Source organism: Lutra lutra, chromosome 8, assembly GCF_902655055.1.
Source record: "Lutra lutra chromosome 8, mLutLut1.2, whole genome shotgun sequence".
NCBI lineage: Eukaryota > Metazoa > Chordata > Mammalia > Carnivora > Mustelidae > Lutra > Lutra lutra.
This window is the reverse complement of record NC_062285.1, coordinates 95,861,115-95,887,021: the sequence shown is the minus strand read 5'-3', so window position 1 is coordinate 95,887,021 and position 25,907 is coordinate 95,861,115. Positions and strand designations below refer to the sequence as shown.

Genomic DNA, 25,907 nt, shown 5'->3' with positions numbered 1-25,907 from the left:
AAAATTCATTCCCAATGGTAGTTGTTAATGTTTAAATTAATGCGATTGTTTGCCTTAACCTCTGTGGGCAAAATAATTCAAAAAGTGAATTGGAACTAGAAAAGAATAAGATGTTTTAGCTAAATTTTATCACTGATGGTGATAGCTGTTTCAGTTGACCAGGTCATAGATATTTAATATGGGCCATATTTTACTTGAATCTTAGATTTTATCTTTAACTTGAAGACATTTACTTATGGGGCTGCTTATGAGATATCTAAATATAAGGTACTCCCTCATTTTCTCTCCTAATGTTTCATGAATGAATAGCATTTATACTCGTCAAATGTACTTAGACATCAGTGACTTTATTATCATTAGAATATTAGCTTTTTGAGTCCTATTATAGTTTTCTGGTCCATATGTCATATTCATTTCCTTTTGTGTTGTTTGAAATATGAAACTTTTTGAATCTATAGTGTAGTGCCTGGGTATTTTACCCTAAGACCCAAGTACCTATTGCTATAACATTAGAGTGGTTGGTTTTATTTGTCCAGGGACTGTATATGTGTTATGTCCATTATACAGCCACCGGCACTATTACTTTTTAAAGAGTTGTTTTTAATAATAACTGGCAGTTGTGATTGTTTGGTCTCATCCTTAGAATAACTGAACTGGTGTTAAATTTCTTTTTTCTTGATTGTTAGGTGATCTTCTAATCATCCAAACTACATTAGTTGAGATACGTTTTCCTAAAGTGTCTCCCACAAATAGGACTTTATTTGAAGATAAAGTTCCACATTTGAGAGACATGCTGTAATTTGACAGACATTGTAAGGATGGCTAGACATAAGATGACTCATTTTGAGGGGGATGACTTTTGGGGAAAAAATTTTTATTGATCTTTCAGTTTTTTTTTTTAAGATTTTATTCATTTATTTGAGAGAAAGACAGAGATAGTGAGAGAGCACAAGCAGGGAGGAGAGGGAGAAGCAGGCTACCTGCTGGACAAGGAGCCCAATGTGGGGCTTGATCCCAGCACCCTGGGATCATGACCTGAGCTAAAGGCAGATGCCCAATCAACTGAGCCACCCAGGTGCCCCAATCTTTCATTTTTTTAAAATTTGAATTTTCTGTATATAAATTTTAAACAACTTAGTCAAATTCTTATTTTGGGAAAAGAAATTCAGAAATGAAAACATTCTAGAATCTGCTAGCATTTATATCCTATAATCTGATGGCATTACTTGACTTGGAAAGGATGTGTGTATTGTTTTAATTGAGTGTAATTGAGTTCATATCCTTTTTGTGGCTCTGCTTGTTGGTTGTCGGGATTGTTCTTGATACTGCATTCATACCATTAGGTTTTTTTCTTTTTCTAGTAGAACAACTTGCTTAAGGAAATATCAGCTTTCCATTTTTTCATCCTAGTTTAGGATCACAGAAATCTAAAATTAGGTATTTGTAAACCACTATAACATTAGCACTAAGATTACTAATAAAGATTGCTGATAAATTTAAAACATTGAGTTTTGAATGTTAGTAACAAATCGAACTGAATAAAGTTTTACAGAATTTCTAACGTATCTCCTTTTTAAAAAAAATATTGTCGACAAATAAACCAGATCACTGGTTTATTTGAGGGAATATTTTATTTATTTATTTATTTATTTATTTATTTATTTATTTATTTATTTATTGAGGGAATATTTACCCATCCTTTCATTCATCAGATGGTAGGTCCTCGCATCTGGATGGAACACAACCTTTTCTGCTGCTCCTTCCCCACCCCCACCCTACCTTACATACAGTGCAGGGCTGATGGACCCCCTTTTGAACCACTCCTTCAGTTTATATCTCCTTTGTTTGTTATGGCATAGGCCATGCAGTATTATGATGATGATTTACCATAGAGGAGGCAGTCTGCTTTCTCTATCAGAATCTGCGCACATTGAGTGCTGCGGGGACTTTCTTATTTATCTCTGGCTCCCACACACCCAGCTCAGGCCTAACACTTAGTCCACACTCAAGACACTCAGGATGTACTGCATTTTCCCTCACATTGTGGAGTTTAGAGGTTAATGGTGGAGAATGACAAGAATAAGTAATCCAGTAGAATGAAATAAGTACTAATGGGGACATGCATGAAGGGCTTTGAGAAAGGAGGAGGAAGCTGTGTTGAAGCTTGAAGATTTGACCATGTAAGTGATGGAGCAGCTGTGAAACATTTGAAACATGAGGGGACTTGATAGAAATAAAATTTGGATTATATCAAGGCCCTTTATAACAAGGCCTCTGTGTATTCACGACACCCTGGTGAGGGGGCACCTGGCTAGCTCTGCTGGTAGAGCATGCAGCTCTTGATCTTGAAGTCCTGGGTTCAAGCCCCACATTGCTTGTGGAGCCTACTTAAAAACGGCAAAACACCCTGGTTAGTAGTTCAGTAGATTCAAACCCTATGTGTCAATTCCACCTGTTAAATGCAAAAACCACTTCCAGGAATTTAAAGTGTAGGAATTAACACAAATGTCAGATGAATATGGCTGGATTTTTCTTGGCAGTGAAGAAAATATGTTGGATTACCCTTCTGTAATGTTTCAGGTTTGGCTCATTAGAACAGTAGGACCCTGCTAGGATTATATGGTTTCTAATGCCACCATGACAGGTGCTGCCCTTTGCTTTGGCTACTTCCCCACGGATGTTATACTTTCATCCCTTTGCACTCAGGAGTGTCTCCTTAAGAAAATGAGGAATGTGTTTCTCTAGTTGCTTTTGCAATGCCAAGTTTCATTATTTGATTTTGGCCTGTTAGTGAAAGAAAATTTTAGCAGACAGTATCCTTTTAATGTTATTATTCCATCTTTATGATAGGAAAATTGAGTTTTTGAAGAATAATAATAAATTAATAAATTAAATAAATAAATAAAGCTGATTTTAAACACATGTAAGCAATTTAATTTTTTTATCTGGTGGGACTTGAACTTAGGGAAGCCAGCAGGTGGCAGCATGCTGTATAAAGTGAAAGGGTTTCAAAGCTTATAAAAGGCTCCTTTCCAAATGAAAAGATGTTATTTGCATTTTAGGGAATTCAGATTATCTTATAATTCAACAGAACATTATTTTGTATTGTCACTTTGCTGAATATATTACAATTATTATTTAATACATTTTTCAAAAGTTGAGGTTTTGCAGATGCCAAGGGAACATTGAGGAATTTGGAGAAGGAAACCTCATGATTCTCACTGGGGGCTTCTATGGTAGTAACAGCTGTGTGGAAGCCAGGAAATAAAGCCAGAATTGGAGTTTCTGGCATGTCTTACTCTCAGTACTCTTCCAGAGGTGGGGAAGTAGGAATAATAATTAGGTTACCTGTTGTTGATAGCCTTCCAGCCATGCAAGAATGTGGCTGGTGTTCAAGGTAATATTAAGATATCTTGCTCAGTGAATTAAATATTACTAAAAATAATTTTAAAATATTGATTGATAACTTTGTTATATATTTAGAAGGGAGAATAATAAGGCATTTCATTGATTCCCATTAATAACTACGACATTAACTGTCATTAAGTGTGTTTCTGTATTCCTCTCCTAGGCTTCTCTAAATGCCATGTGGTATGCGGAGGTTGGTTGCTTTTGAGTTTTTAAAAACTGTAATAATGCATAGAGTACTTGTGTAATTTCAGTCAAAATACAAAGTAGGTGTCAATATTTTTCTTAGCTGCTACAAATTCTTCTTCCTGCCTGCTGGCCTGAAATAAAATAACTGCATTGCGCTTTAGCTTGACTGTTTTAATTTCTGCTTAAGAATGCACATAGTCTGATGATGTCTGTGTCTCTTTTTGCCTTCCTTTCTCCTTGTTCTCTGGCTGCATTTGTGCATCATCATTGGTAAGCTATGTGGTGATATTTGCAAGGGAGCTCTTACGGTAATACACGATGTCTCAACTCTCCACATAGGTTAAAGAACTCCGAGAGAAGGCTGAGTTTTATAGGAAACGAGTTCAAGGAACACATTTTTCTCGGGACCATCTGAATCAGATTCTGTCTGACAACAACTGCTGTTGGGATGTCTCCTCCACCACGAGCTCAGAAGGAACCATTAGTAGCAACATCAGAGCTCTAGATCTTGCTGGGTGAGCTCTGTTCTGTGTGGATGGCACAAAAGTATGTTGTAGCTTAGGTAGATCATGGAATCATACAGGAAATTGACATTACCACTCAAAATTTGTCTTCCGGTCGAATGGAGATATGCCAGCCACTTATATCATTTCATTATTTTTAGTGTAGTCTTTGTGAAAATAAATCAGTGTGTAAATAATATATAGTGTAAATCTGGAAGACTGGACTTCATAATATATATATGTAATTTTTATAATATCTTTTAAGTGTAGACTAGGAATGATTATGCAATAGATGGAAAGAATGTTAAAAAGTAAGAAGAAGAAAAGGTAGCAACAACAATGACAACTTAGAAAATATAAGCTATTCTTAAAGAGAATATAAGCTAACATTCATTAACAGATTTCAGTGGCTAATATGACATGTAGGCCTTGATTCTGTGGGACAATTCTCTGCTCTTTTGGATTTTAAAATGAACATTATTCAACTATTTATAAGAGAAATAGTTGATTTGTAGCAAATAAAAGTCTTTAGTTGTTATAGCATATTAATAAAGTCATATAAGCCAAATTGAACCAGAAGTTCTAATTATGACATCTGATTTTAAAAATTCATCACAAAATCCATTATTTAGGAATGTCTGGAAAAGATTAATCAATCTAAAGTATAAAGTATAAAATTTGAATCCGTTTGTTTGATCCACAAGTACACTTGTTTGTGCATAAACCTTAATTGAGTAAGTTAGACCATGTGGAGTCCTCATTTACATGTGTAAATGTCAGTCTAGGGGGACACTCATGAGTGTTGTCAGCAGTGGTACGGGCATGCATGTGTGAAGGTAGGAGTAAGAGGAGATACATACATTTCATTTTGGAGTACTGTGATAGAAAATCCAAATTGTAGCTTTAGTTTATTATACTGTCAAATAAACTCTTAATTAGATTTCTTTCTTTAGTATCAGGACAAGATAATATCTGTGGGAAATGTGAACACTGGAAGGCAATGACAGACTTGTTAAATTTAGTATAAACTAGAAACCTCAAACTGAAGTTTGAAACTATTTTTGTTATGCAGAGATCCTACAAGCCCTAAGACTTTGCAGAAATGTCCTCCTGCAACACTAGAAGAAAAAAGGCCTGTCTTGGAAGAGCAGCCCCAGAAAAATACCACAGAGAAATTGGGCATGTCAGATGCTCCCACCGTACCTGTTAGAAGGCGCCTGGCATGGGATGCAGAGAACCCCGATAAAGGTACGCAGAAACAGCCGAGAGAGGAGGAGGAGGAAGACGAGGAGGAGAAAACAGACAAGGACAAGCAAGTTCATATGGGAGAGCTGGAGAAGTTGGAAGTACATGAAAAATCTAAGGCAGACAAGATAAAAGAAGGGTGAGAGTTTAAAATTAATTGGTATATGGAAGCATGCATATGGTTAATATTTTTTGTTTTGTCACTAAGTACATGGCTTACATTCTTAGTTTTATGACTAACAGAGAACAGATGTTAATGTCACAAAGCAGACATTTTTATATGATTTATAATTTGATTGACTCAGGTATTTGAGTCACCAGTAATTGATGGTTGAACAGTTGAACATTGAGCTACTGGGGAAGAAGTAGGATTATTTTAATTTATGTCCTGCTAATTATGATTTGCCAGATTTGAAAATGTGTCTGGGAAAATGGCTTTCTTTTCTATTTTTTTAAATTAACATGTATTATTTGTTTCAGACGTACAGGTCTGTGATTCATCAGTCTTACACAATTCACAGCACTCACCATAGCACATACCCTCCCCAATGTCCATCACCCAGCCACCCCATCCCTCCCACCCCCTTTACTCTAGCAACCCTCAGTTTGTTTCCTGAGATTAAGAGTCTCTTATGGTTTGTCTCCTTCTCTGGTTTCATCTTGTTTCATTTTTCCTACTTCCCCTATGATTCAATGTCTTATTTCTCAAATTCCTCGTATCAGTGAGATCATATAATTGTCTTTCTCTGACTGACTTATTTTGCTTAGCATAATACCTTCTAGTTCCGGGGCACCTGGGTGGCTCAGTGGGTTAAAGCCTCTGCCTTTGGCTCAGGTCATGATCCCGGGGTTCTGGGATCGAGCTCCACATCGGGCTCCCTACTCCGCTGGAAGCCTGCTTCTCCCACTCCCCCTGCTTTTGTTCCCTCTCTCACTGTGTCTCTCTCTGTCAAATAAATAAAAATAAAATCCTAAAAAAAAAAAAAAGTGATTTCTGCAAATAGTTAATTGCCATTGGTTTGTATGTGAATTGCTTTGGGGAGTGATTCTCTACCACTGATAATGGTGCTTTTTGTTCCTAATCCAAATCCCTTATCATTCCATCATGAGTTTTGTGCCTAAAAGGAAAGTTAGGCCCCGACCTAATGGAAGAATTCTCTGCTCTGTTGTTGCTGGCTTGCAGTGATCTTCCCTCTTTTCCAATATTCGGTCACTCTTAACCACATGGGGATTTGTTATTTTTTTCAGAAATAAAATGGCCTTATCTTAGAAATTGTCTATTTTGTTATTGTACAGTAATCACAGAATATTTTCAATCCAATTTTCTGGAGGAAATGGTTCATAGTAGTTTGTTTCCACCTGTAGGTCAGAGTCTTCTTCTGTATCTTCTGGAAAAGGAGGCCGGCTTCCTACTCCAAAGCTGAGAGAACTTGGTGGAATCCAAAGGACTCATCACGATCTCACCACTCCAGCTGTTGGTAATGGGCAGACACAGTGATTCTTAATTTACCTGCTTTTTCTGCGTTAGAATTTAGTTTGAGACTTGTCTTCTGCATTCTTCCAGGCGGTGCTGTTTTAGTGTCTCCGTCTAAAGTGAGGCTTCCAGTCCCAGAGCAGAGGAAAAGAATGTCTTCTCAGGATGGCTTAGAAACTGTGAAGAATGATTTTAGGAAGGTAAATATTTATATTCTGGAGGAAAAACAACTTTTTAGGAAGTGATTTTTTTAGTCATGTGTAACGAATGAATAATAGGTTTAGATTTTAGGAAATTCTGTGTTTGTATGTGGAGATGATGCTATTAACCTGCTTTCAGTAAGGCAAAGGCATTGAATTATTTTTTCTGACAGTAATAACTATATTTCTGCTGATATACTTTTTTTTTTAAGATTTTATTTATTTATTTGAGAGAGAGCATGGGCAGGGGGAGCAGAAGGAGAGGGACAAGTAGACCCCTCACTGAGCAGGGAGCTCAGCAATGTGGGGCTCCATCCTAGGACCCAGAGATCATGACCTGAGCTGAAGGCAGACACTTAACTGATTAAGCCACCCAGGTGCCCCTCTGCTAATATTAGATCTTGTCAATAGTGACTGAACAGAAAGAGAGAGAAGAAGAAGAGTATTTTTATTGAGTATCTGCTGTGTGGCAGTTGTATTCCAAGTATGCTTCAGGCATTGGTGGTTCAGTGGTAGAATTCTTGCCTGCCAAGTATGCTTCAGGCACTGTTTCAGCACTGGAGATAGAGCAGTGAAAGAAGTGGGCAAAAGTCCTGGTGCTTATTGAACTTCCATTCTAGTGGAGAAGAGAGTCAATAAACAGGGTAATGAGGCGCAATACGCAGTATTTTAGATGGTGATAAGTACTAAGGAGGAAAGTAAAGCAGGGGAGGCAAATAGGAAGTAGCCAGGGAAGTTCTCAGCGAGAGGGTGGCATTTGAGCAGAATCTGAACTGGGTGAGAGATTGACCCATAGGCCTATGTAGGAAGGCATTCTGGGCAAAAACAACAGCAAGTGCAAAGTCCCTGAGGTGATCAGGTACCTGATTTCTTGGAAACCAGCCAGAAAGCAAGAGAGGGAGAGTGTGGGCAATGAATTTAGAAGCACAGTGGAAAACTACACTGTATAGGGCCCTCTAGGTCATAGCAAAGACTTTGAATTTTATTCTGAATGAAATGGGAAGCCTTTGGAGGGGCAGAGGAGTGATACGATTTGACTTAGGTTTTTCTATGGTTACTCTGGCTGCTGTGTTGGGAACAGAGAATAGGGATGCAAGAGCAGGGGCATGAAACTAGATAGGAGTCAATTACACTATCCAGGCAAGAGGTGATGGTTGTTTGGTTCATACTGGTAGCAGTGGAGGTCGTGTGATGGGGTCTAATTCTGGATATGCACCGAAGATGTTGCTGACCAAATTTGCTAATGGTTAAGATATGGTATGGGAGAAAGACAAGAATCAAGGACTACTCAAGACTTTTGGCCTGTGCAATAGGCCAAAGGATGCAGTTGCCAGTTAACTGAGATGGGGAACACTGTGTAGGGAAAAGGTTTGTCAGGGAAGACAAAGAGTTCTATTTTGAACACGTGACATTTGAGAAAATTATTAGATGTACAAGTAGACATGTTGCATCGGCAGTTGCCTTTCTGAATTTGGGAGTGTGGGAGGAGGGGTTGGACTGCAAACTGATTTGAATCTTTATCGTATAGGTGGCACAGATATGTGAGGTCTTGAGACTGAGGGAGATCATCAAGGAAGTGAGTACAGATAGAGAAGGTATGTTTAGACACGTGTCAGCTCCAGTTTTTTGATACTGGGAAGTTGAGGTGTAACCAGCAAAGAGGCTGATGAGGAACAGCCAGAGAGATGGTGAGAAATAGAAGACTGTGGTGTCTCGGAGTTGTTGAGGAGGAGGGAGTGTCAGTGCTACTGATGGATCAGTAAGGTATGAGGACTGATGATGGATTTAGCAGCATGGATATTATCGGTGACCTTGACAAAGGACAGTCTTGGTGGTGGGGAGGGACAAAAGCCTAAATGAAAGTGAGTTCAAGAGAAAGGGAAGGAGAGGAAGCAGAGGCAGTCATCATAGACAGTTCTTTTAGAGTCTTTTCCAGGAAGGGGGAGCAGAGTAACAGGTGGTAGTTGGGAGTGAGGTCAAGATGAAGGAGATAACAGCACAGTTATATATTGACGAGAGCAGTTTTTTGTTTTTGTTTTTTTTTTTAAAGATTATTTATTTATTTATTTATTTGAGAGAGTGGCAGAGAACTGGAGCAGGGTGAGGGGGAGAGGGAGAGAGGCAGACTCCCAGCCTGACTTGGGGCTCCATCCCAGGACCCTGAGATCATGACCTGAGGCAAACGCTTAACGGACTAAGCCACCCAGGTGCCCCAACAAGAACAGTTTAAGGAGAGAAAGATGCTGCGGCAGCAGCCAGCCCTTTGCACCTGTGCATGAGTGCCTCCAGACATTGCATAGGGTCTGAGGGAGGAGCGAGTGGAAGGGCTGATTTTAGGCACTCTGACAGTTCCTTCCTTGAGGAGGCAGAATATGTGAGCACTGCTGATAAAATCGGGAGATGTGGTGGGGGCTGTGGGAAAGTCTCTTTGGATTGTTTCTTGGTGGCACATGAAGAAAGAGCCTTGCTGAGAATGAGGCTGGGGAAGAAAAGGTTGGAAGTTTGAGTACAGAAAAGAAGGCATGAGATAGTCTTTTCTGAGAGTGGGAGAGGGAGTGGGCCAGGGAAATGGGAGATAATGCAGGACCACACAAAGGGCCCTTTTTCGGCTCATGGTCACAAATTTGTTCTAAGACCAGTCATGATGAGTTGTGTGTTTTTCTCCAGCCAGGTTTGACTGCAGAGATGCAGATAAGTAGAGAGTTGGATTTAACTGCTGGGGTTCATGTTTTGTCAAGGGAGTAAGAGGAAATGACAAAGGGGGTCAGGGAGTTAAGGTGTATATCCCAGGAAGTGACTCTAATGATTGGCCATGGAGGTTGAGTTGGTTAGGGCAGAAGAGTAGGTAGGACTTAGGAAGGTAAAGCACAGTGCAGAGGTGACAAGATCAGTGGAAGGTCTTGGCAGACATGTTGAAATTTGGGTACTCACAGGGGTTCGTTTTAAAGGTAGGAGGTGGTGGTCAGAAACTGGAAGTCTGGAGAGGTTGCAGTTAGCAGTAATGGCGAGGCTTAACATATAATCATGGGAGTCAGTGGCTGAAGTCAGAGAGAGAACAGTGAGGGAGGAGGTTGAATTTCTCTAGGGGATTTTGCTGGTGGCTATTTATGAATTTCAGAGGGCACAGGGGAGAGCTTTTAGGTGGTGGGGAGAGGTAGAAGATAGGATCAGAGCCCAGTTGTTCCCAAAGCCCAGTACTGAAGTCACCTCCTAGCAGGTACCCATTAAATAGGTGTTGACTGAGTATTATTGGAGTGACAGAATCTAAGCTATTTTTTGTCGCTTGTGTATACATTGGCTTATGACAACAGGAATGTAGTCAGTGGATGATCAGAATCAGATATTAGGAATCTCTTGCCCTCATGGACTATTTTGTCCCCCACCAGCGCCCCATCCCCCTCCCTCACACCCTGGGGCCCAGGTTGCTATCTGGAAGGTATAAGCTTCTGGGCAGCTTTACCCACAGAGTTGACTACCCTCAGCTAAAATGAGTAGCTTTAATCCATATTGGTAGCTGGATTTATATATATTATTTTCACTCATTATGGAATTTATTGAATATTAGTTAAATTAACAAAATAGAATAATATTGCTCTTTAATGCCAATCTGCCTCATTGTGCCCACAGTGCAGTTTCTAATAAATTATTCCTATTATTCAGTTGCCCTCAATTAATATTATCCTATGTCTTTTTTTATCATAGGAATCAGAGAATATGTTCTAATATCCAGAAATTTTTTGAATGTTAACTTTTAATGACATTCACTTGTAGGAGTGTTATGGGCAGCGACAATTTGGGTAACTTACATGGGGCCCACCATAATAGCTAGCATTTACTGAGCACTTAACTATGTCCTAGCCCCTGTGCTAAGTACTGTATATGAACTTGTTGAGTCTTCACAGTGGCTCCAGAAGGCTGGTCTTGTTATTCTCATTTAGATGTTAAAACCGAGGTAACATAGCTGCCAAATCATGGAGCAGAATTTGATCCCAGGCAGTGTGTTCTCAGAGTCCACATTTTTAACTCCTAGACAAGACTGTCTCATAAAATTTAGAGTAGAATTCTCATGGTATTGGTGTGTCAAGGACCATTTTCACATTTTATAGATGATATTAAAAACCTAAGTGTGTGTTGGCTCACTTCAGTCTTTCAGCAGATGTTCCTTATCTGTTTACCCACGTACAGTAAGGATAGCGAACGAAAATAGACCTGGTTCATGATCTTATGGAACCTACAGTCTGGTGAGAGAGATACACAGTAATTAAAGAATCATACCCCCCTCAAAAAAAGCAAAGTTAAAACCAACAAGAGTCTCAGAGCAGTATATACTGCTATTCTGAAAGAAATTGACCTAGTCCTAGAAGTTTGGAAGCTTTGGAAGTCAAGGATGCTTCTTAGAAGAAGTTCTAATTGACTTGAGATACTGAGGACGAGGCAGAGTTGATGAGGTAAAAAGGGTGGAGAGGAGAAGCATAGCATGTGTCAGTATCCTGTGGTGAGAAAGAACGTAGGGTTCTTTTTTTAAAATTAATTTATTTCAGAGACAGAGAGTATGCAAGTGATCATGGGGAAGGGCAGAGGAGAGGGAGAGAGAATCTTAAGCAGACTCCACACTGAGCAATGGAGCCTGATTTGAGGCTTGATCTCGTGACCCTGAGATCAGGACCTGACCTAAAACCAAGAGTCAGATACTTAAAAAACTGTACCACCCAGGGGCCCCCATAGGATTCTAAGAAATAAAGGCAAGTATAGTGTGTGGCAGGGAGTAGGTCGAGTGTGGAAAAGATAGCAATATGGAAAATTTTTATCATTGTTGAGAGCAATGGGAAACATTGAAATATTTTTTTTTAAAGATTTTATTTATTTATTTGACAGACAGAGATTATAAGTAGGCAGAGAGGCAGGCAGAGAGAGAGGAGGAAGCAGGCTCCCCGCTGAGCACAGAGCCCGATGTGGGGCTCGATCCCAGGACTCTGAGATCGTGACCTGGGCCGAAGGCAGAGGCTTTAACCCACTGAGCCACCCAGGTGCCCCAAACATTGAAATATTTTAAAGACCTTTCTGGTTGCCATGAAGGCAAGAGTAAACCGTGGTTACCCTTAGAAGGTCATTGGGGTAGTCAAAGTAGACATGGTGATAGCTTGGACTAAGGAGGGTGGATGTCACAGAAGTGGATGAAACTGAAGAATTGTATAAGGGGAACATGAAAGCTCAGTGCTGGGGTAAGAGACTATGAATGACTTCTACGTTTCTGCCTTGCCTAACAGGATTGATGGGGGATGCCATGTACCAAGTAAGAGAGCTCTGGAAAGAAATCACCTTTGGAGGGGGACATCAGGAATTTCACTTTCATTCACCCAATTCACTATGTAATGTGCTCTTGCTGTGTGTCAGGCACCGTTCTAGGACCTGGGGATTCATTGGTAATCAAGACAAAATCCCGGTCCTCATGGAGCTTACCTTTTCATTTTGAGAAATAGGTAATTTTTTAAAAAGAAAACCTCAGCACAAATAAAATCACAAAGGACCTCCAAGGTGTGGGTGAGGTTGCTTTACACTGGGCCATCAGGACAGGCACCTCTGAGGAGGTGATATTTTAGCTAAGACCTGACTCAATGAGGGATGGGTCCAGGCAGAGATTAGCAGAGACTTTTTCCAGTTTGAAAGAGCAGTAAGTACAAGTGTGCAGCAGTGAGAGTTTTAAAGAGTGAAAAGACCAATGTGACTGGGGTGAGGAGAAGGGTAGGAAATGAGCTTTGGAAGGGAGGTTGGGTAAGGGAGGGGGGAATGTAACTCTGAGGCTTCTGGGAAGCCCCGAGAGGGTTGAAAGCTAGACAGCAAACGTGATCTGATTTACGTGATAAAATCACGTGGGCTCTTTAGTGGAAAATGGGTTGTATGGGGGAGTACGGGGGTAGAATGGTGAGGCCAATGAGAAGGCTTTAGGCTCAAAAACAAATCACCAAAGCCATGACATTAAACTCGGGAACCCCATAGGTTACAAATACTCTAGAGATTTCATTCAGGCCTTTTTAGCAATAGTGAAACCAATAAGACGATCTTAAATTCTGTGTATATATGTAGAAAAAGAAAAAATAATAGTTTTACCAAGTGATACCTATAATTATAAAAAGGGAAGCAAGAGGAAGATTTGTGGTTTATTTTAGATCTTGATTTAAAAAGAAATGTTTGTTGGATAAGACCCCAGGCCTTCTCCACTTTAAAAGCAGTACATTCTCTAATTGCAGAAAATGATACCTAAGGTCAGAAAGCAGTGCTTTGAATATTGTGTTGATAAACCCTAAGTCACAGAGTAAAAGCCACATTTACGAGGAATGATTAGGAAAGTTTGGAACTATGTTTAATTTCACTGGTTTGAATTCTCCTAGTAAGTAAAATTATACAAGGACTTTGAGGATAGTGATACATTATCATTGTGGAAAATAGAAAATACTGACCAACTAAACAAAGTAAATGCTGTCCTCCCTACCGTTCGGGGCCGGCCACTATTGAATGTTTGAATTCTTCAGGTATATAGTGTATTTGTCTATTGTGCTTTAGATAAGGTTTCATAATCTATTTTTACTTACTTGGCAATGAATTGTGAACATATTTACATATCTTTAAATGTCACTTACAATTAAGTTTTAAAGGCAACATGATATGCAACCTATAGTTATACCGGCTGTTTATTATTGAAAGCAGTTTTTTAAAACTAGATGCCTATTGTTATTCTTAATATTTTAATTTTTTTGTTTTGAAAAAATGCTGTAACGAAATTGTCCTTTAGCTACTTTTTTGTTCATATTATCTATTTTTGTGTAAATATTCCCCGAGTGTTATTGGTTGATTAAAGAAGACAAAGTTTTAAAGCTCTTGGTGTTTCACCAGCTCCTGGAAAGATTGTGCTCCCAACGACACTCTAGGAGAGTGCCAATTTTTCCATATCTTTGTCAGCACTAAGCATTATAGTGTGACTTTTAAAAAAATTTTTAATCTTTAAATTTGGTAAATGAAAAGTTAGTATCTTGATCCTTTTATTTTGAAATTATTTGATTACTAGTGAGGTAGGATATTTCTCCTATTTGTAATTTATGTCTATATAAATTTTGCTTATATATATATTTTTACATTTTTAATTAGTTTATCCTTCACTACTTTAAAAGAAATATTTATGTGGCAATAATAATTCATTGTCAATATATAAGTTATATATTTTCTTTTCTCCTATTTGTAATTTATGTCTATATAAATTTTGCTTATATATATATTTTTCCATTTTTAACTAGTTTATCCTTCACTACTTTAAAAGAAATATTTATGTGGCAATGATAATTCATTGTCAATATATAAGTTATATATTTTCTTCAAATTTGTGATTTAAAATTTTTTGAATGTTTATATATTTTTATATAGCTAAGTGTGTTTACCAATATTGGTTGTTAGGCTTATGATATCCTCCCCACACTGAGGTTACATAGATTTTCCTGTAATTTCTCCTATTGATTTTATCGTTTTATTTTTTGTGTGTCTAAAGGTTTGATTTTTTTATATATATACAGACATATATATGTATCTTATTTTTTTGGTCACTTAGAAAGAAAGTCGTGCCATGTCCCTCCTGACTTCTCCAGCTGCTGGTATAAAAACAGTGGATCCCCTGCCTTTGAGGGAAGATTCTGAAACCAATATCCCCAGATTTGCTGAGGTAACTCTTCCAGTTTCAAAAATTCCAGAATATCCAACAAACACACCTGGGCAGTCTCCTTCTCCACCCTGTGCTCCATCCTACTGGCATCCCTCTCGTCGAATTCAGGGCTCTTTGAGAGATCCAGAATTTCAGCATAATGGTAATTACTTTGGTTTTAACTTTTTGTCTGTTTAAATGAAAGTTACACTGATGGGTACAAAGGCTTAAGTAAATACTATATGTTAATCAATTATGTTACCTAGTATTTTAATTAATGTAACAGATTTCTTTAAATGGGAAAAGTCTCTTCTCTGAAACAATCAGCTGGGCTGTAACCCCAGTTCACTTTTGTGTGAGGGTGAGCTTTTCTTTTCTTTTCTCTTTTTTTTTCTTTTCATTTCTTTCTTTTCAGTTCTATTTATTCATTTGAGAGAGAGCATGAGCAGGGGAGGGGCAGAGATAGAGGAAGAAGCACGCTTCCCACTGAGCAATGAGCCAGATGGGGGACTTGATTCCAGGGCCCTAGGATCATGACCTGAGCCAAAGGCAGACACTGCATGGACTGAGCCCCCCCAGGGGGCCTCAAGTGTGAGGCTTCTTTCAGGTGTTTTCTATACACATATAGGCAACCCACTAGATGCCAGCAGCGCCCTTCTCAGGTGTGACATCTAAAAATGCCTTCAGATACTGCTAAACGCTGCCTAGATGGGGAATTCAAGGTTGTAAGTTATTTTCGTTTGGTTTTATTAGGCATTGTTCTGCTCTTTTCTAGCTTCCACTTTTACTGTTGTGAAGTCTTGTGTTCTCATTTTTGATCATTATGTGTGGCTTCTTTTCCCCTGGCATCTTTGGGGACCTTCTCTTCACACTCAGTCCTCTGAGCTTTTACCGCAGGTCTCTGTTTTGCTAGTACTCAGTGGACTTTTTCAGCTGGGGAACTTGGTTCCTCACTTTCTCAAATTATTTATTCAGTAATTCCTTCCCCTCCATTGTTTGTTTCCTCCTCTTCTGGCACTCCTTGTTATTCCGATGTTGGACATGATCTTATTTTCTTACCTTACCTTTTCTATTTTCCATCTCTGTCTTTTTATTTTAATTTGAAAGGGTTACTCATTTTTGTTTTCTACCCCTTCTTCTGAGTTTTAAAGATTTTTCAGTATTTTTAATTTCTAAGAATTTTTTCAGCCCTGTATACTCCCTTTATATAGCATCCTGTTCTTATTTTATGGATGTCTTATTTTATCTCTTTGAAGAGATAAATGATATATAGAATTCCCCTGTTTTGAATATGGTACCTTTGCCCTTAGTTGAACCTGTGTCCTTCAGTCAGAGTCACTCTGATAAAGCTTTGGAGAGGAAACCTCCATTCCTCTTTTGGGAGGAAGAACAGTTAGCCAACTGTGCAAATTTAAAGAAGGCTTTGGCAGACTGTTCTATAAGACAGTTTCCTGGTTCAGTCTTACCTTCACTCCAACTTTCAAGGGTACTTAGTACTCATACGCCTGAGCCAGGAGCGGAGAACAAATTGGTTCCCTTTTCGTTTCCTTCCTCTACTGGCTTAGGATTCAGCTTAGGTATGACGATAACACACTCTGAGTTTTTCTCTTTGCTTTCCATTTTCCAAAATTTTGTTGCTGTTTCATTGTCTTTCATTTTCTCTGTCCTATGGGTTTATGTCATTCTTATAAATGTGTGTAGTCCATCTACCATCTTTAAACAGAAGCCTACAGCATTTCTTGAGGCCCCTGGGTGACATAGTCAGTTAAACATTCCACTCTTGCCCTCAGCTCAGGTTGTGATCTCAGGGTCATGGGACTGAGTCCCACATCAGGCTCTGTCCAAAGCACGGAGTCTGCTGAAGACTCTCTCTCCCTCTTCCTCTCCACCCCCAATAAGTAAATAAATCTGTAAAAATAGAAGCCTACTGCATTTCTTTAAAGTTAGAATAGGGACACCTCAGTGGCTCAGTCGGTTGAGTGGCTGCCTTCGGCTCAGGTCGTGATCCCAGGGTCCTGGGATTGAGTCCCACGTTGGGCTCCTTCCTCAGCAGGGAGCCTGCTTCTCCCTCTGCCTGTCCCCACACCATCCTGGCTTGTGCTCTGTCTCTGACAAATAAATAAATAAAATCTTAAAAAAAAACAGAATAGATCAATATTGTCACTGTAAAGAATTCTAGAAATTTTCTCTTGTTTATTTACATATTTGTTAAGCACGTTGTAAATTAGTGAGTGGCTGTTAATAATAATTGCTATTAAAAATATCAGATTAATAAAATTTTTGATAGTTTACTTTCGCTAAGGTTTTCCTGTAAATATACTATACTGTTAGGTGGCTTTGAAGGCTAATTTTTTTGCCCTTTTTTTTTTTAAGTGGGAAAAGCAAAGATGAACAATTTCCAGTTGCCTCAGCATGAAGTCTTTAATGATGAAGGTATTTCAGTAGTGAAATAACATATGATCAAAGAATGAGGTTTTATTATATGGTATTTTATAACAGTATTATGATCTCAACATTGGATTAGTACTTTATAGTTTACAAAGCACTTCTACAGATATTATTTTATTAGACCTGTGAAACCCTGTGATGGGGGTTAAATTATCCCCATTTACAAATGAGTAAACTGGGACCTAAAATCAACTTGAAGAATTTTTTTTAGGACAAACAGATAAGAGAGATTATGCCTAGCATCACACGTGAGGTTAATACTCTTTCCGTTTCCATCCTGGCTAGCTGGGGGTTCAGGAATTTAGTCTAGCAAAACTGTTATTTTTTTCAAATGTTCATATATTGTCAATTTTCATTTCTCAAAAAAATATGATTAGGGAAAACGGACTTTTTTCTTGTGTAGCAGTCATTCTGACAAATTCGTTTGCTTCTAATAGTGGCAGGAAGAATTTTGAATTCCTGGTGTGAACAATCAGAATTACTATTTTAATTCATTCTAAAATATATGAAATTACTGAGTTTATAAATTTTGGATGTGAAAGTAAATTTGAATTAATACTTTATGTATTATAAGTTCATATACATTGAAGATTTTCTGTCCTCATAAATTTGGGACTTTTTTTAGAATTCAGTGAACTAGAAATCAAGTTATTGGGTTTTGAAATGCAAACACCTGGATACTTTGAATCCAGCTGTGTTTTCTTCTTAATGGAAGAACAGTGTGTACAATAACCTTATAACAGATTTGCTTACTAACAATGAGGAATTTCTGTAATGATGAAGGATAGCATGTTAAAGTCAAACATTATTTTTACATTAAGTGAAATTATTTTGGAAATGTGATGTTAGCACTATGTTAAGGTATAGCATTTTACTTTTAAAATGCTTATAAAAGCTTTTTGCTTAGAACATCTGTGCTTTTTAAAGTAGGACAAGACAGTATGATGATGAATTGTTTCCAAGTAATACTGAAATCACAGGCCATGTGTTTCAGGTAACGACATTGTGGGATTTCAGGCAGGAAACAGAATGCTCATTTAACATTAAAATATTTGATTTCTAAATATGGTAAACGGGATTTTACAGTGAACTATCCTGAAAATGTTAATATCTTATATTTTAATAATTTTTTTCTGACAGATTCAATATTGACATTATAGAGTTTGGTGCCTTTAATTTTCTGTTACTGTTATAAAATATATTTATTAGAGGTATTTTCTACAATGATTATACTTTTTTCATTGCAGATGAGGACAGATTATCTGAGATCTCTGCTCGGTCTGCGGCTTCTAGTCTCCGGGCTTTTCAGACTCTGGCACGGGCTCAGAAAAGGAAGGAGAATTTCTGGGGCAAAACATAATTAAATGTGTATCTAGCTCAGTTGCTTAACAATCTAGGAAACCAATGGCATAATTTTTTTTTTATTGCTTTACTATGTTGAGACTTTTCAAGTGTTTGGATTTTTTCCCATTTCCTACTTAAAAAGAATTGGTTGACTTTTCAATAACCAATTCAGTTTACTTGGAAAATTTTAACACAGGTTCATACAAATTCAACTTAATTCTTTTGACACCTATCCCAAAGTACAAAGACGTAGATTTCTTCACGTGCCATAAGTTTTGTATCAAGGATAGCTGGTAGAACTGTGAATTTTACCTATCTACAGACTATTCTAAAAAATGAACAAAGTGAAATAAAAATTAAGATCCAAGTGTGAAGTATGTATTCCTTGAAGATTGGTTATGTATATCTTTATGATTTGTAGATGTCATATGATGAATTTGTTGTTCCTGTATCTTTTACTGTAGTATTTCTTTTAATTTTAATACCTTCTATATGTGGTTGCAGTGTTAAGACAATTGTTCTTTAAATTGAAAACACGAGCTGTATATATTTTTCTTATTTATGTAACAATTTACTGAGAGAATATGTATATTTTTGATCTTTCTGTGTATTCTATTTGTATAAGGACTTTGGCTTACATTTGAATAATGTCTCAATTTTGAAAAATTATTTGTATAATGGAGAGTCAAAACTTTGTAGACATTTTGAAATAAAAATTATCAAGTATTTCAGTTCTGTTCTTTGAAGTGTTTCAAGTTATTAGCTTCAAGTTACTACATGTAATAAATAATTATCTTTTAGAAACATTTTACTCCTAACAGGTTAACTAAATGTTCTGCTTCTTGTGCAGCTGTCCAGATGCAACAAAACTTGAATCCACAATAATTTTGTATGAATATAGAAAAAATACAGCATTTCCAAGGCAGACTTATTTTCAAAAATTTAACTCATACTTTTTGACTATTCTTTATTCATAGGACATGTTATCTTACTCCTTATTTCATCTTGCAAATCATAAATCTAATTTCCTGAAAAAATGAATTTCATAAATATTACATGTGATATTTACAAGAAGGCACAGAAGGTACTGATGATAAAATATATAAAATATTCATGCCTGCTGGTTAGAAAACAAATGAAAAGGGGGCGCCTGGGTGGCTCAGTGGGTTAAAGCCTCTGCCTTCGGCTCAGGTCATGATCCCAGAGTCCTGGGATCAAGCCACGCGTCGGGCTCTCTGCTCAGCGGGGAGCCTGCTTCCTCCTCTCTCTCTCTCCCTGCCTCTCTGCCTACTTGTAGATCTCTGTCTGTCAAATAAATAAATAAAATATTTAAAAAAAAAATGAAAAGTCTATTTGGAAGTGCTTAATTTGGTCAAAAGTGCTTTTGCAAATCATTGATTCACAGTAAGTTTGTTAAAGATCTTACATTATGAGGTTATAAATAATGACATACAAATATTTGCTTACATCTCACGGACTTAAAAATAGGATGGATTATTTACCTTTGTTGTAGTTGTTGACACCCAAAAAATAGTTATCCTGACATCTGGAATTTTGCCGAAGGAACAAATAATCTAAAATGGAAACTGATCCTAGAATCATTTACATTTGGTTTTGGAATATGTTTTTGGTACTTTTAGGTGAGGTGATATTAGTCATGTTAGCGTGCTCAGGGCCCAGTTTTTGTCAAACTGCCATCATCACTCACTTTCCCAAGATGAGTCAGCTGTGCAAAGGCTATTCCAGGCAAAAGAACAGTGTCTGTCATCGGACTAGTTAGGGTTGTGTTCCGCCAGCCTGCCCCTGTTACTCGTGGGTTAAAAGCAGGCTGGGAGTATCTTGCTAATGTTGAACTTGCACTCTGATTTGACCTTTTGGGTCTTTCTCCAGGGGTGAGTAGAGGTATAGAAAGATCAGCCACTTTTCTTCCTCTCAGGTTGAGAGGCAAGCTTCCTATAACACTACTTCATATTTCATTCCCCCCTCCCACCTCCCAGAGGGCAGCAGCCTCCCTCAAGCAGAGGGCAGCTCTCCCATAGCACTACTGCTATATGGCAAGTGAGAGGGACAGTAGTCATCCCCAAGACCGTCTTTACTTCTCTTCCCTGAAATGAGCCATCCACTAGCCCCATCCATGGCTTCATTTTGCTCCAGACCCAGTGTGTCCTTGGAAGTTGAGTGAAAAATGAGAACTTGCCTTTGGTTGTTAAACCCTCAGTCGTTTGAAATTGGCCATGGTGGGAGGATTTATACCATAGAAATCGGCTTCCTCCCCACTTACCCACCAGAGGCGGATTCAAGCCCAGCAATGTGACCACTACACCAGTCTCTGATTTTCTTTTTATATCATTTGTGGTAGAAAACAGTCCACTTCAGAAAGGAGAAGAGGCAGCCCAAGAGAAGCTGCTCTAAACCATTTGCATCTTCCCTAGTTTACAAAGACAAATAGCACATGATTTCACTCATATGTGGAATTCAAGAAACAAATGAACAAACAGGGAAAAAAGATAACAACAACAAAAAACCCAGACTCTTAAATACAGAGAACAAATGGGTGGTTGCCTGAGGGGAGGTGGTGGGGGTCGGGGGGCAGGGGAGGCAGATCTGGTGAAAGGTGGAAGAGATAAAGGGGAATTAAGAGCACACTTATCAGGATGAGCACTGAGAAATGTACCGAATTTTTAAACTATTATATTGTACACCTGAAACTAATATGACACTGTATGTTAATTATACTTGAATAAAAAAAATACATTGGTTTAGTTTCCTTTCTTGGCTGAAGTTCACCTTAAGAATAAAAATAAGCTACAAATAGCAGATAATAGATTGCAGAGGGAGACTCTCCATGATCCACCCATGGTACTGCCCAGAAATGGGGCCCGGGTGTCTGTGTATAATCTTCCAAATGATTCTGATATTCAGGTAGTTGAGGAGCTACTGGCTTTGGGGCTATAGTAACCTATGGTCAAATTTCAACTCTACCTTGAGCAAGCTGGTTAAACTTCTTTGACTCTGTGTTACTCATCTGCAAGATTTAAGATTCCATGGCTTAAGGTCTCTAAAGGTGTTTCATATACCCTATTCAGTTGCTCAAAATGTTCTATTGTGTTAAAGGCAAATTTTCATTAAAATAATGGGGGGGTGTGGAGATCATGTTTTAGAGAGGCTAAGTTTAAATCTAGAAAGCAGGAGGCAGTGTATCTTAAAATTGTGGCAAATGACCTTGGGTCATTTGGGTAGCTCAGTTGGGTAAGTGTTTGCTTTCGGCTCAGGTCATGATCCCAGGGTCCTTCAGGTCATGATCCCAAAGCCCGGCATTGGCTCCCTGCTCAGCGAGGAGCCTGCTTCTCCCTCTCCCTCTACTGCTCCCCCTGCTTGTGCTCGTTCTCTCTCTCTCTCTCTGTCAAATGAATAAATAATTTTTTTTTAAAAAATTGTGGCATCTGGCATCAAAGCCTTATCTGTGATGACCTACATTGAGCTCACACAGAGGCAGTATGGGGCAGGGGTGGTGAAATGATTTGTCTGTTTCCGTTATGTGGTAAAGCAAAAAAGACTGACTACAGTCTTGTGACTCAGCAACTCTAGAAGGTGGAATCAATTACCTGAGATAGGCAAACTGTATTGATGTAACCATGAATTGGAGATGTTATCAGGAACAAGTCAGGCAATGTGGAGGTAAAGGACCCACCATACTTACTAATGAGAGGAAAGATAGGTGAGGTTGCTCTCTAAATGAATATACCCAACAATACCAAATATTTCCTATGTTTGCTACAAGTTATTTTTTATTTTAAGAGATTGATGATATAAAACTCAAAGTTTTGTATTTCAAGAAGAAAATATAAATTAACTTAAATGGCACACATTCTGGGAATATGTAGAAGTTTTACACTTACAAATTCAATTACAGTCAGAGTTTGGACATGTCACTTAGACTTTGCCCACAATGAGTACCTTAGCATTTGATGTTTCTCTTAAAAAATTAGGTCAAAATAGTTAAGGTTCTGGACAAATCAAAGAAAATTGAAAGTAGGTTTGTATGACAACACTCTTTTGTTCCGTAAAGAACCATTAACGTTATTAGGCATGACTTGTAATTTTGTGAAGATGAAACCAGATAAAGAAGATGTGGTTCATAAATATAACGGAATATTCCTCAGCCGTCAGAAAGGATGACTATTTACCAGTTACATCGACTTGGATGGCAATGGAGGGGATTATGCTAAGTGAAATAAGTCAATAAGAGAAACAATTATCATATGGTTTCACTCATATGTGGAACATAAGGAATAGTGCAGAGGACAAGAGGGGAAGGGAGAGAAAATGGAATGGGAAGAAATCAGAGAGGGAGACAAACCATGTGATCATGACTCTTGACTCAGGGAAACAAACTGAGGGTTGAGGAAAGGGAGGTGGGTGGGGGGATGGGGTAACTGGGTGACAGGAATTAAAGAGGACACATGTGATGAACACTGAGTGTTATAGTCAACTAATGAATCATTGTGTCTCGGCCGGTGCGACAAATCGACCAGGGTCGAGAGGGTAAGAGGATGCTGAAAAGAAATTAAGAGACAAAGAGATGGGGGCAGGAGGAGCACCAAGGAGGATGTCCAATAGTGCCAATTTTATTCAAGGCAGCTAGGCATTATATAGCTAACAGAAACAATCATAAGAAAGTATCTATTTTCAGCTGATTACTAAAGAGTTTGCAACATGCACAGAAAACCCTTCAAGCTTTCCCATTATCTATTTCCCAAGCATCAGTAGCAGACCCTCTAGTGCCAGATGTACTGACTTCAAGGCCACTCAAGACATAGTTTATGCAAGCACAGCACAGTCTTACAGTGATGTAGTCTATAGCCCGTGCAAGGACAGCAAGGACCAGCCAAGAATTTCTGACCCCGACCAAATCGTCTCTATCTGACTAGCAAATGTGTGGGAAGTCACGTAGGCGAGCGCACAACACATAGCACAGACCCTTTCTCAGTGCTACTCGACTTTATTGACCTAACCCTTTTGTTCGGCTATTCAGCGTTTAAAGGAGGCACAAGTCAGGGCCTGGTTTGGTTCTTGTCTCAAGCCTTACCGTGGCCTCCCACATCATTGAACATTATATCAAAGACTAACGATGTACTATATCATGGCTAATTAAATTTAAATAAAAAATTTTAAAAAAGAAACCTAAAATGCCTTGCAAATTAGCATAACCTGGTACTACCAGCACCCTAGCCTGATCATTTAAATTAATTGCTACATGAAGTATAGCTGCTAAGACTTTATTTTTTATTTTTTTTACTTTAAACATTTTATTTGAACTTAAAATGCATGCTTACACACACATCCATTCACTAATATTTATGTGTGATTCTCTTTAGTGTATGATTCTGGTTATTTTATTTTATTTTTGAATTTTATTTTATTTTTTTTCAAAGTTCCAAAGTTCATTGTTTATGACCACACCCACTGCTCCATGCAATATGTGCCCTCCATAATACCCACCACTATGCTCACCCCCAGACCTCACGCAAAACCCTTAGTTTGTTTCTCATAGTCCACAGTCTCTCATGGTTTGTCTCCCCATCTGCTGCTAAGACTTTAAAAATATCGTGGATCAATGATCTAAGAAGTTGTCACTTTCTTTCATCATTCAGAATCAAAATGTGGGGACCAAGAAAAGACATTTCATTCAGATTTGTTTTTATAATTTGAAGAAATATAAAAACACAGAGTACTAGAGACTAATATTCAACATGTATAGTTCTTTATTCACTACTTAAATAATAACATAATAAAAATAAAATGTAGAAGCTGAATACTTTTGATTGGAGAAGATTCTAGAAAAATATCAACCTTCCCTAGTTTACAAATTCAATGAATATATTCACTCATTCATTCATTCAAATGCATGCAAAAATTACACATATCACACACCTTAATCTCAGTGTCTCTTTAGGTAATAATCCATTTAAACACATTAGAACTGCACTTTACAAAATCATCTATTAGACATTTGGCTTTTTGGTTTTTGTTAATTCCATATAAGGAATAATTCCATATAACTCATGTTATATGGATTTTCAAATTTTCAAATTTATGGACACTTTCTTCTCTCATAAGGGCAGCATAGCCAGCCAGCAAGACTTCATTTTTCCTGTGACAGATTCCCTTTGTTAAACTCTCTTTCCTAGTTGCTAATAGCAAAAATATCCATCTAAGTTACAGTCAGATATGGCATGTGTGGTTTGTGTGTGTGCAAGAGTATGTTTGCGTGTGTGTTAATAACACCAACACACTGTTACATGTCATTTCCTGCCTTTCTTTTTTGTTCACACAGAGTAAAATAAAAATATAACAAATCCTGTATGGCTTTCCCTCTGCCAGACCAATCTGCTTTAAAGAACAGCAGATTCTTGTCTGTCTTTGCCTTCTGATTTTCCATGGTCCAAGGCATTGCTTCTAGAGAATGCACCTTTTCCTCGCCCTCTGCAAGACATCTCCTATCCAGACATGGCAATGATACAAATTTGGTCCAATGTGTTAATGTATGTTAACATATTTTTCTCTGGAGGAATGAATCAATCTCCACAAGTGTTCCTGTGATAGATTTTCTTTAACAATCTTAAGACAACAAAGAAACTGGGGGCCCCTGTGTGGCTCAGTCTGTTAAGGGTCCACCTTTGCCTCAGCTCATGATGCCATGATCCCCTGCTCAGTGGAGAGCCTGCTTCTCCCTCTCCCCCCTACTCTTGACTTCTCTCTCTCTCTCTCAAATAATAAATAAAATCTTTTAAAAAAAGACAACAAAGGAGCTAGAAAAAAGAAACACCTATCAGTGTTCATTTTTTTAAAGATTTTATTTATTTATTTGACAGACAGATCATAAGTAGGCAGAGAGGCAGGCAGAGAGAGAGGGAAGCAGGCTCCCGCTGAGCAGAGAGCCTGACGTGGGGCTTGATCCCAGGACCCTGAGATCACTACCTGAGCCAAAGGCAGAGGCTTTAACCCACTGAGCCACCCAGGCTCCCCCAGTGTTCATTTTAAACAGAGCTTTCACTCTTGGATCTGACAAAAGATGCTTGAATCTTGGTTCTACCTCTTGCTAGTTGTGTGATACTGGGTCAGTTACCTAATTTCTCTGAGTTCTAGTTGATAGTATGCTAAATACGGATCATAAACAGGGGTAATAATAATAATAGGGATAATAATACGTGGTCTCTAATGGTTCTTGTGGAAATTAAATAATTTCATGCATGGGGAGCAACTTAATGCAGGCGCCTAGTTAAGGGTTCAAGAATTGTAACTGTGATAGTCATTTTCTATCTTATTGCCTAAAATTGCTCTATTTTAAAGGAGATGAGAGACACTGGGAAGGATAAATATAATTTTAACTTAGTAGCTGAAGAAAT

General features: G+C 38.2%; 1 protein-coding gene across 3 annotated transcripts in view; it reads left to right on the top strand.

The window, feature by feature from the left end:
* Positions 1–19,229, top strand: part of MDM1 (Mdm1 nuclear protein) — a 33,501-nt gene extending 14,272 nt beyond the window's left edge. Inside the window, exons 8-15 of one of the 3 annotated variants that reach the window (XM_047742263.1) lie at positions 3,572–3,601; positions 3,937–4,112; positions 5,173–5,484; positions 6,711–6,823; positions 6,910–7,019; positions 14,617–14,727; positions 17,080–17,139; positions 18,402–19,229. In XM_047742263.1, coding sequence (XP_047598219.1) covers positions 3,572–3,601; positions 3,937–4,112; positions 5,173–5,484; positions 6,711–6,823; positions 6,910–7,019; positions 14,617–14,727; positions 17,080–17,097 — 870 coding nt within the window. In that variant the 3' untranslated portion in view covers positions 17,098–17,139; positions 18,402–19,229. Of the gene's footprint in view, positions 1–3,571; positions 3,602–3,936; positions 4,113–5,172; positions 5,485–6,710; positions 6,824–6,909; positions 7,020–14,616; positions 14,870–17,079; positions 17,140–18,401 lie in introns of all 3 variants that reach the window. The other 2 variants (XM_047742261.1, XM_047742262.1) reach the window with 2 other exon arrangements.
* The last annotated feature ends 6,678 nt before the right edge of the window (positions 19,230–25,907 follow it).